Raw genomic sequence first — 15,800 nt, 5'->3', positions numbered from 1 at the left:
AGGAGTGGTGGTCGAGGAAGGTCGGTCGGACCGGGTGTTCGGCGCTGTGGTGTATGCGGCAAGCCCGGCCATAATGCAAGGACCTGTCAGGTAGTGATTGAGACATCTGGGGAAGGGTATAGTGAGTAGTTTTAATTGATTAAATGGTTTATGGTGTTTTTATTGCGATTTCTATCTAGAGGGGGAGGGGAAAGTGGCACACTTGCTTGACTGGCTCACTTGCTTATCAAGTACGTTATATCTGATTTGAGTGCTTATGCTTGACAGACGCAAGCATCTAGTCTACGCTCTCCCATTTCCACCATGAGAACTGTAAAGACTACAGCGGGAGGGGGGAATGGACTAGTACGTGAAAAAAAAGCGATACTTGCACATTTACCATCCAATACAAGAAAAGAAACAAGGCGGTGGCTGAGTTGCATAATGTATGTACATGTATATCCTAGAAATAAAAATCAGGCTCGGGGGATCGGGGAGACTCACCCGACACGAGTGATTCTGTAGCTCAGCTCGAGGACAAGCTCTCGAGACTAATGTAGTATTTCTGCAGCCGAGTCACCCTACTTGACTTTGTCTATGTAGAGTACATGGATAGGCATTGGGGCGGGGGTCAGGTAGGTATGCATACATGGGATGGCGCCCAGGGCTGAAAAAGGCCAAGACAACATCAGTCGAGACAACACGGGATAACTCATTGGGCGTCTGGGTTACACGGCTAGGCTTTTTTCCACAGTGTGCAGTTGTGACTGCTCAGCTCATTGGTTGATGCTGAAGTTATCACCAAATCACAATTCCCACATTAGGAAAGACAGTATTAGTTAGGTACATACAAAGCCCTGCAACAATCTGGAAACAAGTCAAGGGTTACCCTTCTCAGACAGGCATGGTAACAACTGCAACAACCTCCCTTGGAGACCTGTACCTGGTCCCATCACTGTGACTCAGCTTCTCCAGCCCAGGACACACCACAACCCTGCGGCTCTGCTTGTCACTAAAGACAAACCTCCAGTCACTAGGCTGAGACACCAAGATGTACCCGAGCTTGGTGCATTCTAAAATCACAGCCTGCAGATGACTTGTCTGCTCCTGGCTCCCCGCGGCGTCCTGGGGCGCAAAGAAACGCAGCAAGGAGTTGAGCTCATTGGCCAGACCGCCAGCCTGCTGTGAAGCCTCCGCCACCGGCACGGGGAGAGGCGTCCGGTCTGCTGGGGTAGGATGAAGGAGCAAGGTTGACAGGCTGCGCCATTTGGACAGCGCGAGGGATGTCGCTGAAGGAAGACAATGCGTCAGCCACTTGCTGCAGATCACGTCAAAGGGAGGGGGTTTATTCTTACCTAGAGCTGTACTGTTGCTGTCGGCTGAGGGGATCGTGCTGAGGAATTCTCTTACGACTGGTGGGAGCATCGCCATGTTGCTTCCCGAGCTGAAGTCGAGGCTGCTGAAGATGACATGTGATAGAACATGGCGTATAGCGACCGGGCGGCTGCTAGGCTCCAGACAGAGCGCAACAACGGTCATTGCGTCGAGACCCGAGGCGGCTGGGGAGTAACCGACGTGGGCGAGGCTTTGAGCCAGTGTTTGTGCGTCGAGATGAACTGGGGAGCGATGATAGTGGCTTTCGACGTGCTGGTAGAGGAGTTCTGACAGGGCGTGGAGTTCTCCCGCAATCTGCTTGTCGGGGATTGTATCCAGGAGGAACTGGTTGAGGTCGACGTCGCTCTTGGAGGGCGTGACTGTCACCATCACGTCGTTCTTGGGCTCAATGCCTCCATTGCTGACAGGGTGAAAGTTTGTCTGGGGCTGTCTTCGGCGTCGTCGGAAGAGGAGAAACACGGCAACGGCACCAAGAGCGAGGCCAGCGAGGATACAGGCAATCGCAACGCCAGCAACTGCTCCGTCGGTGAGTCCTCTGTACTTTGTCTCGCCTTCCGCTGAGGCCGATGTCGATGTTGATGTTGGATCACTCGCGGAATTCGTTTCCGGGTTCGTCTCAGACGGAAGTCCGTCGCCATCAGGTTCTGAAGATGCTGCAGCTGTCCACGATTCCGCTATGGAAGAACCTTCATTTTGGGTGACGGACGACACTTTCGAGCCTGCATCGCTTTGGGTTGCTGCCGCCGAAGTCTCTGGTGGGGCGCTAGAGACGAATACCCACAAGTATTCTGCTGTGTCAGTTGCTGCAAGAGTCGTACTGACTATCTTGTTGTCCGTGTCGTTCCTCGCTTGTGCTGCCTGTCCCGGGAGCACCGAGTTATAACCCCAGACCACTCCACCGGTAGTCCAGAGGTCGCCAATTTCTGGAGTCTTCTTGGCCTTTTCATCCGCTGAGGAAACCATTGCTGAGGAGGAACTGGCTCGCTAAGCCGGAATTCAGAGCAAGAAGGGATGGAGACGTGTCCAAGAACAGAGGACGGAGAAATGAGAGCCGTGTTGAAACCAATAGGCAGTGAGTGGATAGAAAGCCTCTGTCCACCTAAAGGGGATGCTTGAAGATGATGGAAGCAAGAAAGCAGAGAGGAATCGACAGAAATTAAAGACAGCCTGGGTCTATGCCAATCTTAACAAGCAGCAACAGGCAGCCCTCACGGACAAATCCAAACTCTGCCCCGTCTCCTCCTGGAGCTGAAAACCCCCCTTGTAAGCCACCGCACCGGCATCCAAATGCAAAGCGAGTCTCGACACCAGGCTGAGCATGGGTTGTCTCACCATGATAATGCACCTGGTCACTGCCAAGCCAGCCTGCAGGAGGGGGTGTGAGTGTGAGTGTGAGTGTGTGACAAGGTCCGCCAGCCTCGTTAGGCTTCTCGTCAAGAAACTCGGCAGTGAGCTTCTCCTCTATACTCTTTCTGTCTTCTGTCAGGACGAACAGACAAGATTGTCGAGCAAAGATGGAGGAGCAACCAGACTTGGCCATCTCGGTTGATCTGGGAACCACCTTTACAGGTAACAACCCAATGTCTCCATGAGATCAACTCAAGCTCACTGTCCGAGGTGTTGCCTGGATGAGGCGAGGAGCTCCCGTCCAGATCGTCAGCGACTGGCCCGGTAGCGACGACCGAGGTGACCGCAAGGTTCCAACGACGCTGATATACAACGCCGACGGGAGCATATCTTCCTGGGGCTTCATGTGCGCCGACGACGACGACACTTCGCCGACCAAGACACGTCGCGACTTCTTCAAGATCTTCCTCGATCCGGATATGCTCGCTGGCGCTCAGCAGCAGGGCCTGTCCAACGCGCCTCGCAGCGTCGACGAAGCTCGTCAATTCGTCAGCGACTACCTTCGAAAGGTATACTCTCATCTCAAAGACAGCATTGAGATGCGAATGGGTATCAAACATGTTGGCGGTTGGAAGTCAATGGCTGTGACATTTCTGTTCAGTGTCCCGACCACTTGGACGAGCATGGCCATCGCCAATGTCTTCAAGGGCGCCATCCACGACGCCGGCTTCGGTATCGAAGGCCCGCGACACTCGGCTCTTGTAGATCTCACAGAATCCGAAGCCGCAGCCGTTGCGACTCTCAAGGCCGGCGCCATCGACCTCAAAATAAACAACATCTTCCTAACCGTAGACGCAGGTGGTGGAACAACAGACTTGGCCCTCATGCGCGTCACTTCGACAGATGCCAGCTTCCCGCAAATGTCCCCAGTTGCTGCTGTCAGTGGTGTAGGTGTAGGCTCATCCCTCATCGACCGCGCCTTTGCCAGGCTCGTAGCTCAGCGGCTGGCTACAAACCCAGACTTCAAACTACCCATCGACTTTCCGGCACGGATGGCGCGAAGCCCTGGCTTCAAGAGTGTCAAGCACAAGTTTGGCGAGCGAGTGTATATGCAGCAAGTATACAGGATACTCATGGAAGGTGTGGGATACGACGTCAACCATGCTGGACTCCAAATCGAGAATGGACGGATGCTATTTTCCTTGTCAGTTCTCTTTCCGGTGAGGGATGAATTGGTGGCTAATACGAACCAGACAAGAAATCCAGGCCCTGTTTGACGTCCAAATAGAAGCCATCACCAGGCGGATAAGAGACCGGCTCGACTGGCTTGCAGAAAAGGGGCATAGGGAACAAGTGGTAAGGCCCATCTGTTTGGCTCTCCGCCATATTTGACACCATGATAGGAGTATATCATCCTCTCGGGAGGCCTAGGGAGCTCGGCATACGTACGCGAGATGCTTCAGCAGCATCTAACAAGTCTCCAACACCCGAACGCTCGCAACATTGTTGTAATTCCCTCACAAGAGCCACAACTCGTCGTCGCCCGCGGCGTTCTAGAGAACAAGAGGCAGATGATGGAGTCAGGAAACAAGTCGGTCCTCACAGATTGGATTGCCCGCGCAAGTTACGGCGTCATAGTCCAAGAGGTGTACTCGCCAGCCAAGCACTTTGACGAGGACGTCCGGGTAGATCCATTCGAAGCGGGCAAGAAGTGGGCAACGAATCAGATCCAGTGGTTGATCAAGAAGGTAAGTGTAGTCTGTTCGACGACTCCCAAGACTAGGCATGTTGACATATATCAGGGGGACAAAGTCAGTCCTGATGCTCCCATAGTCCACAGCTTCGAGATCAGGTTGAAGGAGGGAGATACGACAAGAGCCTGGGACGCCGAGATCGTTGTCTCCAACAACGAATCAGACTGGCTGCCACGAAGCCTCAGGCAAGGTACGTTGATTCTTAGTCGATAGTTCCGGGTCCATCTTTAACTGACATGCACAGCCGGTGCAATGAAGCTCTGCTCAGTAAAGAGTAACCTCGCCGGTATTCAACAGCACCAGCTCGTTCTCAAGGAGAAGCGAGGAACTTGCTTCCGTCGTGGTGTCAAGTTCTACATCTGCCGTTTCGACGTCCGTGTCATCGTAGCCCCAGCAGATCTCAGGTTCGAGCTATGGTTTGGCGGTACAAAGTTCTCAGGCAATCATCAGCCCATCGCTGTCCAGTGGAACGCTGCAGGGGAGCAAATGTCGAGCAGTTGAAACTGTAACAGGCACAGAGAGGTCATTCCCATCAATGATAGACAGGTTGCTGACACGACACTCCCCAGCTGCCTTGGAATAAATGACATTACTATACCCAGTTCGGTTACCTTTCTAACCATACTATAACATCCCATCCATTTTCCTAAACGCCGTGGTGCTTGGTCATATGGTACCTTTCCCAGTAATTAGTACAACTTGTCAGCACTCCCCTTCCTCGCAATCATAACGGCAACACCTCCAAAACATGGCATTCATTCCTCCCAACCTGTTTCCAAAACACGCATCGAGCGCTTAGGATGGCCTTTTGAAAGGGTGTGCCTCGGTGTTGAGCACCCACTCGTCAAGGCTGATGAGACTGGGCTCGGAGAAGAGGAGGAGATAGTACTTGAGAGTCTCGGCAATCCAGAAGCTCTCCATCTCATCCTTCAAGCCAGGCTCTGCGTTGTTCAGCACGTCGTTAATAGCACTGTTGGCAAACTCTGTCCGAGTCGCCGTGACCGTGGCCTGGAACATCTTCCAACCCTTGTCCATCCACGTAGTGTCGCCTGTAATACGGTACATGTACCAAACAGACTCAATTGCCTCAGGTCTGCATCCATGTTAGTCAAAGTTCAATAAAGCAACCGAAAGCAAACTATAACTTACCGGAGGATATACGACTTGTTGATAATGTCGGTGTATCCTGGGGGAAGATTTTCCCTCTCAAGCTTGGCCTTGACAAACTCCTCATGAGACAGGGGCTTCTCTGGTGGCTGGTTGTTAGGAGCTGCGACTTGCTCGGCATGCTTGTTCGCAAAGCTGTCCGGCACGGCAGGGACTTGTCCGCCACTGGTGCTGGTTCCTTCTTGCGCAGCTGCCGGCTTCTTGTCCGATTCGGCCTCGCTCGATTCAGTCTTTTCAGTCTCGTCCTTGTTCAGACCCAACTTCGCCTTAAGAGAGTCAGGAAGCTCTGATCCAAACTCCGAGTCGTCCTCCTCCATTGATCGGTCCAGCTCAGGCATAGGGATACCAGCTCGCTTGACAGGCTTCGAGAGTCCCTCTCCAGCAGCTGGAGCACCCTCAGCCTTGACAACGGGCTCAGAGCCAGTGCTCAGGTCATCAGGCCTGTGCGGCTGCTCCGCCGGCTTTTCAGCTGCCGTATTCTCCTTGGGCTGGGGAACCAGGGGGTCAGAAGCCTTCTTGACTTCCTTAGGCTTAGGAATCAAGGGCTCAGCTCCAATGCTGAGGTCAACCTCCTCAGCTGCATTGGCCTTGGGGGCCACGGCCTCGGAGTCAGCTGCTCTGGCAACCCCGGGTGCAGCCTTGCCTGGGATCAGGGGCTCGGGGGCAACCTCTTTAGCAACTTCAGGGGCAGCCTTCTCAACAAGCTTTTGCTGCTCCTCACCCTCCTTCCACTTGGAGAGTTGGTTCTGGCGCCATTCCAAGGACGGGTCAAGGTCCTCATACCATGTCGATTCATTGAATGGACACTTCTCTAGGGCGGGGCATGCAACCAGGTGAGCGTACTCGGGCATGAGGCCAGTAGGAGTAGACTGGTAAGCCCACACGCAGCCATCAGTTAGCTTCTTTGCCTTGTCGATGTCGCCGTCACGTCCAAAAATCTTGCCACCCAGTCCGTACATGCCACCGATGAAGCATGTAAGATGCGTCATTTCATATGACTTGGACCATTCGCTGTCGCCCTTCTTGGAAGTGGTCATCTTTCCGGTGAAAAAGACGTCCCAGCCATCCTCCTTGACCATAGGGCGGTAGAGCAGCCACTCGTTGATTGCATCAATAGTATCCTCGTAGAGCTTGCGGTACTTAGGCTCGAGACCATTCAGGAGAAGGTATTGCTATTTCCAGTCAGCTTATGTTTGTTACAGCTCAAACATGCCGCTTACCTTGGCGAAATACTCGTACGCCGAGTCCTGTGCGCCTCCCATGTGAAATTGGCCATATGCATAGGAACCAGGAACAAGACCTTGAGGCTCGCACTCCCAGTTCAATGAAGTCCCGTCGGCAGCGAGAGGCGGGGGCTGGTTAGTAACAGGCTTGGACTCTTCCTGCTCTTCAACCTTGTATGGCTCGTTAAGCACAGGGAGCGCCGGAGGCGCATCACGGCGACGCAGCTTATCTTCCCAGCGGCTATCCGCCTGAGGCATTTGTGCAGGGGTTACTGCATCAGCCTGCTGCTTGTCACCCCCAGGGATGAAGCCTTGAGGTTGCTTGGTCAGGTCGGCACCTTCAACCTGTCCCTGCGCCTCCTTGCTAAGTGACTGCTTGAGAGTAGCCGCTGTCTTGTTGCATCCCGAAGCATTGATTTTCTCAGGGAAAAGACCCGGAATCTCGGTGCCGTCCTCTTGCATCTTGACGAGGGCGTTGGTAATGCGGGCAACGGCATCATAGTACTTGGCCTCGCCCGTGAGTTGGGCGAGATGTGTGAACTCCATCGAGAGTGATGCAAGCTCTGCAATGCTGACAACGCTGGCGCGGTGAGGCTGAGACGAGTAAGGAGCGCGCCACCGGTAATAGAGAAGAGGCATGCGGTTAGGCGTGTCAAAGGCTCCCATGAGAATCTCGGCAAGCTCAACGGCCTTGTCAAGCAAGATCTTGTACTTGCCGTTTGGACCGCCACTGACATCGTAGGCGCCGATAAGTCCTCCTAAATAACGAATTGTGGTCTCGAAAACGGGGATATCGTTGCGATCGGTAAAAGTGAAGTCAATCTTGGCAACAGCGTTGGCAGCCTCATCAAACTCTTCCTTCATATCGGCGATCCAGAGTGTATCAAGCGAGTCAACGAGAGTTGCACCCCAGCCACCAAAGGTCTCGCGGAACCCCATGGACAGAGGCAAGAGCTCATCATGCATAAAGGCATACTTGCGATAACCAGCCCAAGCACGTACCAGTTCCGCCTTGACACGCTGCCTTCGCTCAAGGCGGACCTTCCTGGTTCCTTCATCCTCGAGTTGGAAGTCAAATTGGATTCTATTCATGTCGGGGGCTGTGCCAGTTGGGATGGGGATGATGGACTCGGCGGGGAGAGGGAAGTTCTCCTTGGGCTTGGTCCAGTGAATCTTGGAACCATCAACGTTGACGCGAGGCTGATCTGGGTTATCGGCTGTAACGGGCGGATCCTTGACCTGTAGGGGAGGTGTCTCGGGAGAGGTCTGTTCCTCGGGCTTCTTGACTCCTTCGGTGCCGGCATTGGCTTGAGCTTGGGCGTTTTCTTGGGCAGGCTTCTCGGGATCGGGAAGAGTCTCGCCAGCAGTCTCGACCTTTTCGTTGATAGCCTCATTGCTCTCTGGAAGAGTCTTGTCCTCGCTGATCTCAACCTTTTCAGGCAAGTTGCTGTCTCCCTGGGGTACGGCGGGCCTCGGGATGGAATCCGAGTCCTTGCCTTCAGAATTTGGCAGCTCTAGCACCGGCGGTACAACGGCGGGCTCAAAGGCTTCCTTAGAGCCTTCAATAACCGGTGGGGGCTGAGCGACTGGAGGCGGTACTGGAGGCTGTTGTATCGCATTGTATTCGGCCGATTGTGCCCATGAGTTCTGGAGGTATCGGTAGAGGATGAACACCAGAAAGACGGAGATTATGGTGTAGAAGCGACCACGTCGACGTAGCGGAAGCATTGCGGCGGATCGCGGCTCGCCGAGGCGAGGCTTTTCGAGGCTTGTATCGACGTGGGAGATGTGAGTCGAGATGGAGTGTCTCGAGAGTAGAGAAGGGGTTCGTTGGTCGGAAGTTCGTATTACACTGGGAGCAGCATGCCGTAGCTATAGATCTTCAATACGCTTCCCCCCTGTACTATAAGCAAGCAAAGATGCAACAAGACAGAGGCTAACGGTTGACCTCGAAAGAATGATGACAGGAAGAGGCTAAAGCGAAGATGAAGGAACGGCGCAAGGGACACAGAGAGGGAGAGTGGTCGCGTAGGTCTGCTGCAAGACGGTTAAGTCAGATTGGATCTAGAGCCAACGAGGGAAGGCAGTTGATTCTTGGCAAAAGAGGGACGTCTTTTTGCAGGCGCTGGTTGGTTGAATGGCCCGAAGCAGCCCCCTATTCCTGCGCTAACATTAGCATCCTCTAGCAGGGACTTCCCGTGCCTGGGACGTTTAGGGGGGGTCGCGGATGGATCAGCAACGTTTTTGCAGCGGCAGAAGAAACGCTAAACCTAGCAAAAGGATAAATTTAGAGGTGGTATTCCGCTGTTATGGTTATTTGAAAGGAATGATGTTGCAGCCAGGTACGCGGATAATTGACAAGTATTTGATCCGGTTATGATACTTGCAAGTAGCACACGTGCACAGGACTCGAGTATTTTGTGTTACACCAAGGAACACCAGAGGTCAATGTGTTGGCCAAACAATAAACAATGAAGTGAATAAACGGGCCTTTGTGTTTCTGTTTCCTCTAGGTGCTTCATAGTTTATTCACAACCGCCTCGACTCCATATTATCGTCTACAAACGCATCATGTTCCTGCAGACGCGCAACCTCTCCACTCTCAAGCACCGAAGTCCCCTATTCCCGACGTCAACTTGGACCTCAAACTCCACTCGCTGCCAACAATCCAGGGGGTCTGAATCTCTGGCCCTGAAGCGATGCCTAAACGGGAATTACCACCATCTGGCTCGTGCCTCTTTGTCAACGCCATTGCCGCGCAGTTCTTGGCACGTGCCTCTGTTGAAGATGCTGTTGAAGGTTCCGAATGAACATGTGCCGGTAAACCGAGACAATTGTCGAGCTCCCCGTGTGGCTTAAGAGGCTGAGATATAGGAGCCCTCGCAACCTATTAAAGACTTGTATGCCGCAAGGGGAGAATGCTTTCATCCGATCTTGGCCAATAAATACATCCATCCCATAACCGATGCAAATGTCTAAGACTCAACTCCCTCTGCCAAGCCCAGAAGGATCACTGCTTCAAATCAGTCTATGAAATTCATATGATCTTTGACACAACATGACTACTACATATAGCCCAGGAAATAATACAACAAAACGGAGCACTCCTCTCCTTGCTGCTCCACCGCTTGTAACATAGCTCTGTACTAGTGGACCTCGGACCTCAACAACAACAGCCTAAATCATCTCCCCTGTGGCTTAGTTGGCTAAAGCGTCCGACTGTTATTACCAGACAATCGGGAGATCGGAAGTTCGAGCCTTCCCGGGGGAGCTATTCAGCTCAAGTTGATTTTTTGAGGATGGCCACTATTTTTGGTGTTGTGTCCTAAGCTTCCAGACACTACCCACCATCACCAGGACTTGCACGAGCCAGCACTAGGCAATTGGCAAGTCTACACTTTTGCTCTAGTCTGGCACGCTTGGCCGTTAGCTTGGCCAGTGTGGACATGGATCTATGTCGCCTAGTTAAGCTGTTGTTGGCATGCGTTCGTCATGGTGGTGTTGGGTACCCTATACTGAAACACGGCCTCATTGCATTTCGATATATCAGCCCATAGAATAAAGGAGCCGATCGTATCATGCTGGGTATTGTCCTTGTCGGGGGCTGGCTAAAATTTGTAGTGGTGTTTGGCAGGACAAGTAGTCGATCGCAGAGTTGAGATGACATTAGCAACTAGAGGTTCGATCGCCCAGGAGCAGGACATCATACTGCATACAAACACCATAACGACATGAAGTGGATGAAAGTAAACATACTGCCGTAGTGTTCAGAATCGGGCTAGCTTTCTTTAAGTCACGGGAGATTGTTATCGGGGTGACTCGATGCATGCTTGGTTGAAGCGGAAGCGATACTCTGAGCCTAAATGTCTACTACATATAGACTGAAATTCACCTAGAAGTGGCAGGAACGAATGTCCTGACCATATGAAAGGGAATGTAACTGTTCCTCGTGTCGCTATGGGATTGACTTGATCACGAGCAAGATAAGGTGTTGTTGAACTGGCTGCGTTGGCAGGGCTTAGGCGACAAGTCAAACTCATGTTGTTTGCAGTTAAACACTTTCTAATAAACCGAGATCATTTGATCTGCTCAAAGCTTGCTTGTTGTTAGTTTGATCAATTACCTAACTTGATTGACACAGCTTGTTGTCTTTCCGAGCAAACTCAGCACGACAACCAAGCTGCATCGCAAGACCTCATGCTCTCGGCTATGGCAATTGTGGAGGGCCACTGTGTAAACAAGAACCAGACTGCGTCTCTATAATGTACGAAAAAAGTGAACCAGACTGTCTCTGGCAAAAAGAGATCAGTCCGCAAGAACTGCAAAAATCAACTCCCCGAGGTGGGCTCGAACCACCAACCTCCTGATTAACAGTCAGACGCGCTAGCCAATTGCGCCATCGGGGAGAAGCTTTACTTGTTGTTGGATGATGGTGAGTTACCAGGGGCTATGATGTGTGTGTGGGGAGAGAGGGCGATCTGACCGCAACTCATACGAACCCTTCTGCAGTGGATCATGCATTATTCAAGGCATAAAATCATTTCATAAACTCTCAAGCTGTGTGGGCGATTGGTGAACTAACTTTGTTCCATTAACATCGCTATTGGGCTTGATCAGAACTCAATAGTGCCGGAGAGTTCTGCTTTAGTCAGATCAACTCATACGATGCTACTGAATCCGTTTGCGTATCCACAAATGAGAGTCCAGTTGTTTCGTTACGGTCATGGCTGGTTCGCTCTGTTGACCAAATTGAGATGATCACCGGATCTGCGAGAGCGGAGCTGGCAATTGTAACGTTTCTCTGCATGCCAAGCTAAGAAACAATCGCTTAGGGATCATGCAGAGAGCTGTGATTAAAGAGACGTGCCAGATAGCCAGGAAAGGAGAATCGTATTACTGCTTGATTTGCTTATACAATGATAAAAGATTATCCACACATTTGGGCCCGCCTCTGATCTGGCTGGCTGAAACTGACAAAAGCTGAGCTGAGCTGAGTGCTAAAATGGTGACATGGAGACATGGCGCACACGCTATCGGATATAACCCCCTGTTGACCTTCGATCCGGAAGGATTGCCGAATTGCGTGGCCCATGGGAATCTGCTGGTGGTTTTAATGTCACCCTGTAGTTAGCACCCAGATCCATTATCATGTCACTTTCTTTTTCCGAATTATTCCTCTTTTCCGCCCTTATCAACTGCCTCGTCAATTTCGGTAGCGCTGTCGTCCTCTTGAAGTCAGCTTGAGCCATGGCAACTTCGAGCCCTCAGGAGCAGAGGATTGCAGTCATTGGCCTTGGTGCGTACAGATCGCCAGGTTTGTCGAACCCCCACTGATTTTTGAGTTCTCGCTTCCCAGGGGCCATGGGGATCGTCGCTGTCAAGAATCTGCTAGAGGAAGGGTTCAACGTCACGGGCTTCGACCGCAATGACTATGTTGGAGGGCTTTGGCACTTTACTGAGGATGAAGACACTCTGAGCGTGCTTGAATGTAAGTTTACTACCCAATTGCATGTTGTGGTGGTGGTTCTGAAGGATTCTAGCAACTGTTGTAAACGTCTCTATCGCTCGGGTTAGTAGCACCACTCGTTTCTTGTTGTAGGCCAAGCAAATATCTTATAATGCCCAGGGTTGCTATACAGATTTTCCCTTTCAAAAGGGTATGTATTGATACGCATGTACATAAGATTCCGGTGTGCTGACCTTTCTAGGAACACCCCCCTTCTGTCCTGCAAAACAGGTCAATGAGTATCTCGAGAATTATGCCGACCACTTCAACTTACGGCCTCACCTACGGCTGAACACTGTAGTCAAGCACGTGGCAAGAGAAGAAGAATCTAACAGATGGCGATTGGACTTTGAACTTGCGCCCTCAGAGTACTTCGACAAAGTCGTCATTGCCACAGGGCCGCATCTGAGCCCTGTCATGCCTGAGATCAACGAATCGAGCTTATTCTCTGGGAGGATTATCCACTCAAAATCGTTCAAGCGGTAAGCATAAATTCATCAATTTTCAGTGTTGTAAAACCTCGATGTCTAATAGCTCGTAGGCCAGAAGCATTTACTGGAAAGAAAGTCGTTGTTTTGGGACTTGGCAACACGGGAAGCGATATTGCTGACATATTGGTTGGACACGCCTCGAGCATATGCATCTCCCATAACCACGGCGCCATTGTCGTAAGTTCTCTACTACTTCATTCCTCAAGCTCTGCTCTTACACACTGCCAAGCTTCCCCGTGATATCGACAAGGTCACCGGATCCAAAGGCTTCACTCATCGATTCTCAATTATTATCGGCTTTCTCGAGAGGTGGTGCCCATCCCTTTCTGAAACCCTCTTCAACAGAAAGGCCAAGTCAATTATGAGCAAAGCCTTTGGGGACGTCGATCCAGCGTGGAGATTAGACCCAGCACCCTCCGTCAAAGTGACAAACCCGGTGGTCTCGGACACATTGATCCATAGACTACGTGCTGGGGACATCAAAACAATTCCTGGGATCAAGAAGGTCACAGGCCCAACCCAGTTGGAGCTGACAGATGGGCAAGTGGTGGAAGCCGATGCCATAATTTGCTGCACGGGATATAAGGCTGGCTTCAACATTCTGGATCCTCAAGTAGACCCCTCAGCCAAGCCATCCATAGCCTGGCTCAAGGCTTGGGGATCCAAGGATCGTCCTTTGCCGCGCCTGTACCAGAACGTCTTCTCCCTCAAACAACCGGACTCTCTCGCTTTCCTTGGCTGTGCTTGGTTCATCACAAGCGCATTCTGTCTGGCTGACTTGACGAGCATGTGTATTGCTCAGGTATGGGCAGGACACTCCAAGTTACCTCCACAGCCTGAAATGAATCGCTGGATGGACCAACAAGAACAGCGTATCAGTAGACTCGCACAACGAGGGACAGTTATCCCAGCCTCAGTGCCTGCACGGGAGTGGCTAGTTTGGGCTGACCGAACAGCTGGAATGGGTGTGGAGGAGCATCTTGGATGGGGATGGAAGGGATGGTTGTTCTGGTGGAGGGAAAGACCTCTCTGGAAGATGCTAATGGACGGACCACAGACAGCAGCAGCATGGAGACTCTTTGACGGGAAGCGGAAGAAGTGGATTGGAGCAAGGGCTGAAATCGAGAGGGCAAACGAGGTTGGTGAGTGTGACAAGGAGAAACAGACATAATATGTGCGGCTGTCACTTGTTGCATGAGATAGCATGGCATCGGTCCTGGCCATGTCTAGTCCTTTGAAGCTTGATTGCCTTGGTCGGGCAATGAACCATTTTCCACCATTGTGGTGTTGTCCTCTGCCGAAGAGATTGTGATCTGATCTGCGCACTCGTGGGAGAGTTCACTTTGCTTCTAACTGATGAGCACATTTCAGCTCTGAAAACCTACCAAGCCCATGACAATACCATGGTATCAGATTCTCGTAGTACGAGTGAGGCTTAGACTTCGTCGACCTCGGGTTTCGTGTCCGCTAAACCACCATAGGATGCATCTTCACGGCTGCATCCCAACCAATGAGATCACAGAATTGGCTTAATCCCCTGTGGCTTAGTTGGCTAAAGCGTCCGACTGTTACTTGCAGACAATCGGGAGATCGGAAGTTCGAGCCTTCCCGGGGGAGCACATGGGCTCAAATCATCTTTTTGCATGGCGATACGAAGTGTTTATGTGCTCATTCATCCAAGCTGCTCCTGTGCTCCCTTCCGCGACCATTGATCTAGGACACAATATTCAGTTGCGCTGGGTGGATTTAGTGGACATTCTTTTTGTGCTCTCTGCTTGGTGCAGATGCCCTCACGCCCCACTGGACTCGTGGTAAGCCCTCAACTGGTGAACGATGGATCTACCGAAGATCAAGTTCAGTTAATTGAGTTTAGTCGTGACTTTTAAGTCACTTGAATAAGTTGATACTGACCTGTATTGGCTGAAAATGGCCTCATAGCAAGAGCAAGACTCGAACAGGTAATATTGGTGTTCACTGACTGACTACTGTTGGTAAGCAAAGGCCTCGAAAGCTTGCGAAACATATTAATAACAACACTGTCTTAGGAAAGCAATAGACTCTTCAAACATAGCGCGAGATTGACTTTTGCAGTGGTTAATTGGTGCCCTGAATTTTGTGTGCTTACTCTCAAGGCTTCACTGGGACGGACTCTTGGATACAATCCGTGATGAACTTACTCCTTTTTTAAGTGTTACTGCCATGTCCCTATGGAAATCGGCACCGGAATTGGTATTGAAATTTTACTGGTAGGGTTAAACTCTCATTTCGCATCCCTGTTCAACATGTGCCCGCCTAAAGCTTATGTGTAAGTCATGGGAGGTGAACTTTTCCGTCTGTTTATCTGCTGGAAAGTCTAAGAGGGACTGATATAAACTGATGGACGGTTGCCATTGTTTACTTTGTGCTCAGTACTTCAACCTCTCATTTTGAGGCCAACTTCAGAAACAACCACAGCATATTCCCATCGCAACTACTGATACGACTGCTCTTTTTGGATTGCTCAAACTAGACATTATGCCTTGTTCTTACGTTTCACGCGGATTGTTTCTTGACAACGACATCGAGGCTCATGATCCAGTCTGTGAGGCCCAACTGTTCCATTCATGGGCCGAATGGCGGCACGCCGAAAGACCTTTGACAACCTATCCTCCCGAGATCTGTTTTACTCAAAGCTTTGGAGCTTCCGTTCGACAATGGGCCAAGTACATCGCCTATACCGAACTCATCAAGCTCCTAGACCGCTCACGAAGTAGCCGTCGGATTACATGCGACAGTCTCAAAACATGTAACTGCTGTAACCACCAAAAGCAAAGGGACACCGAGTTCTACAACCGAAGCAACGAAGCCGAGTTTGTGAGAATCCAAGGTTCCCTCAAGCTGCTCTCTATAAAGTCCCAGGTCGAGATCCCTGGGTATGGGAGTTTTGTCCGTCAACAGA

General features: G+C 51.3%; 4 protein-coding genes across 4 annotated transcripts; 2 read left to right on the top strand and 2 right to left on the bottom strand.

Annotated features, from left to right (window-relative positions):
• Positions 1–882: 882 nt before the first annotated feature.
• On the bottom strand, positions 883–1,911 carry NECHADRAFT_25359 (uncharacterized protein; the record flags this gene model as incomplete). The annotated part of the gene is made up of 2 exons (XM_003051490.1): positions 883–1,268; positions 1,347–1,911. Coding segments are annotated over 2 exons (951 nt in total), but the record flags the coding sequence as incomplete, so codon positions are not given.
• A 977-nt stretch (positions 1,912–2,888) lies between these two features.
• NECHADRAFT_38229 (uncharacterized protein) lies at positions 2,889–4,976 on the top strand (the record flags this gene model as incomplete). The annotated part of the gene is made up of 7 exons (XM_003051944.1): positions 2,889–2,943; positions 2,992–3,674; positions 3,718–3,875; positions 3,975–4,077; positions 4,125–4,469; positions 4,524–4,665; positions 4,720–4,976. The coding sequence occupies 7 exons, from the start codon at positions 2,889–2,891 to the stop codon at positions 4,974–4,976; spliced, it is 1,743 nt and encodes a 580-aa protein (XP_003051990.1).
• A 294-nt stretch (positions 4,977–5,270) lies between these two features.
• NECHADRAFT_106029 (uncharacterized protein) lies at positions 5,271–8,593 on the bottom strand (the record flags this gene model as incomplete). The annotated part of the gene is made up of 4 exons (XM_003051489.1): positions 5,271–5,568; positions 5,625–6,091; positions 6,311–6,814; positions 6,863–8,593. The coding sequence occupies 4 exons, from the start codon at positions 8,591–8,593 to the stop codon at positions 5,271–5,273; spliced, it is 3,000 nt and encodes a 999-aa protein (XP_003051535.1).
• Positions 8,594–12,112: 3,519 nt separating this feature from the next.
• On the top strand, positions 12,113–14,174 carry NECHADRAFT_92490 (uncharacterized protein; the record flags this gene model as incomplete). The annotated part of the gene is made up of 8 exons (XM_003051943.1): positions 12,113–12,179; positions 12,222–12,353; positions 12,406–12,434; positions 12,492–12,522; positions 12,574–12,853; positions 12,913–13,039; positions 13,092–14,004; positions 14,062–14,174. The coding sequence occupies 8 exons, from the start codon at positions 12,113–12,115 to the stop codon at positions 14,172–14,174; spliced, it is 1,692 nt and encodes a 563-aa protein (XP_003051989.1).
• Between the last annotated feature and the right edge of the window lie 1,626 nt (positions 14,175–15,800).

Source organism: Fusarium vanettenii (assembly GCF_000151355.1).
Source record: "Fusarium vanettenii 77-13-4 chromosome 4 genomic scaffold NECHAsca_3_chr4_2_0, whole genome shotgun sequence".
Classification (NCBI taxonomy): domain Eukaryota; kingdom Fungi; phylum Ascomycota; class Sordariomycetes; order Hypocreales; family Nectriaceae; genus Fusarium; species Fusarium vanettenii.
Note: the sequence above shows the minus strand (reverse complement) of the source record. Positions and strands in the feature narration are given on the sequence as shown.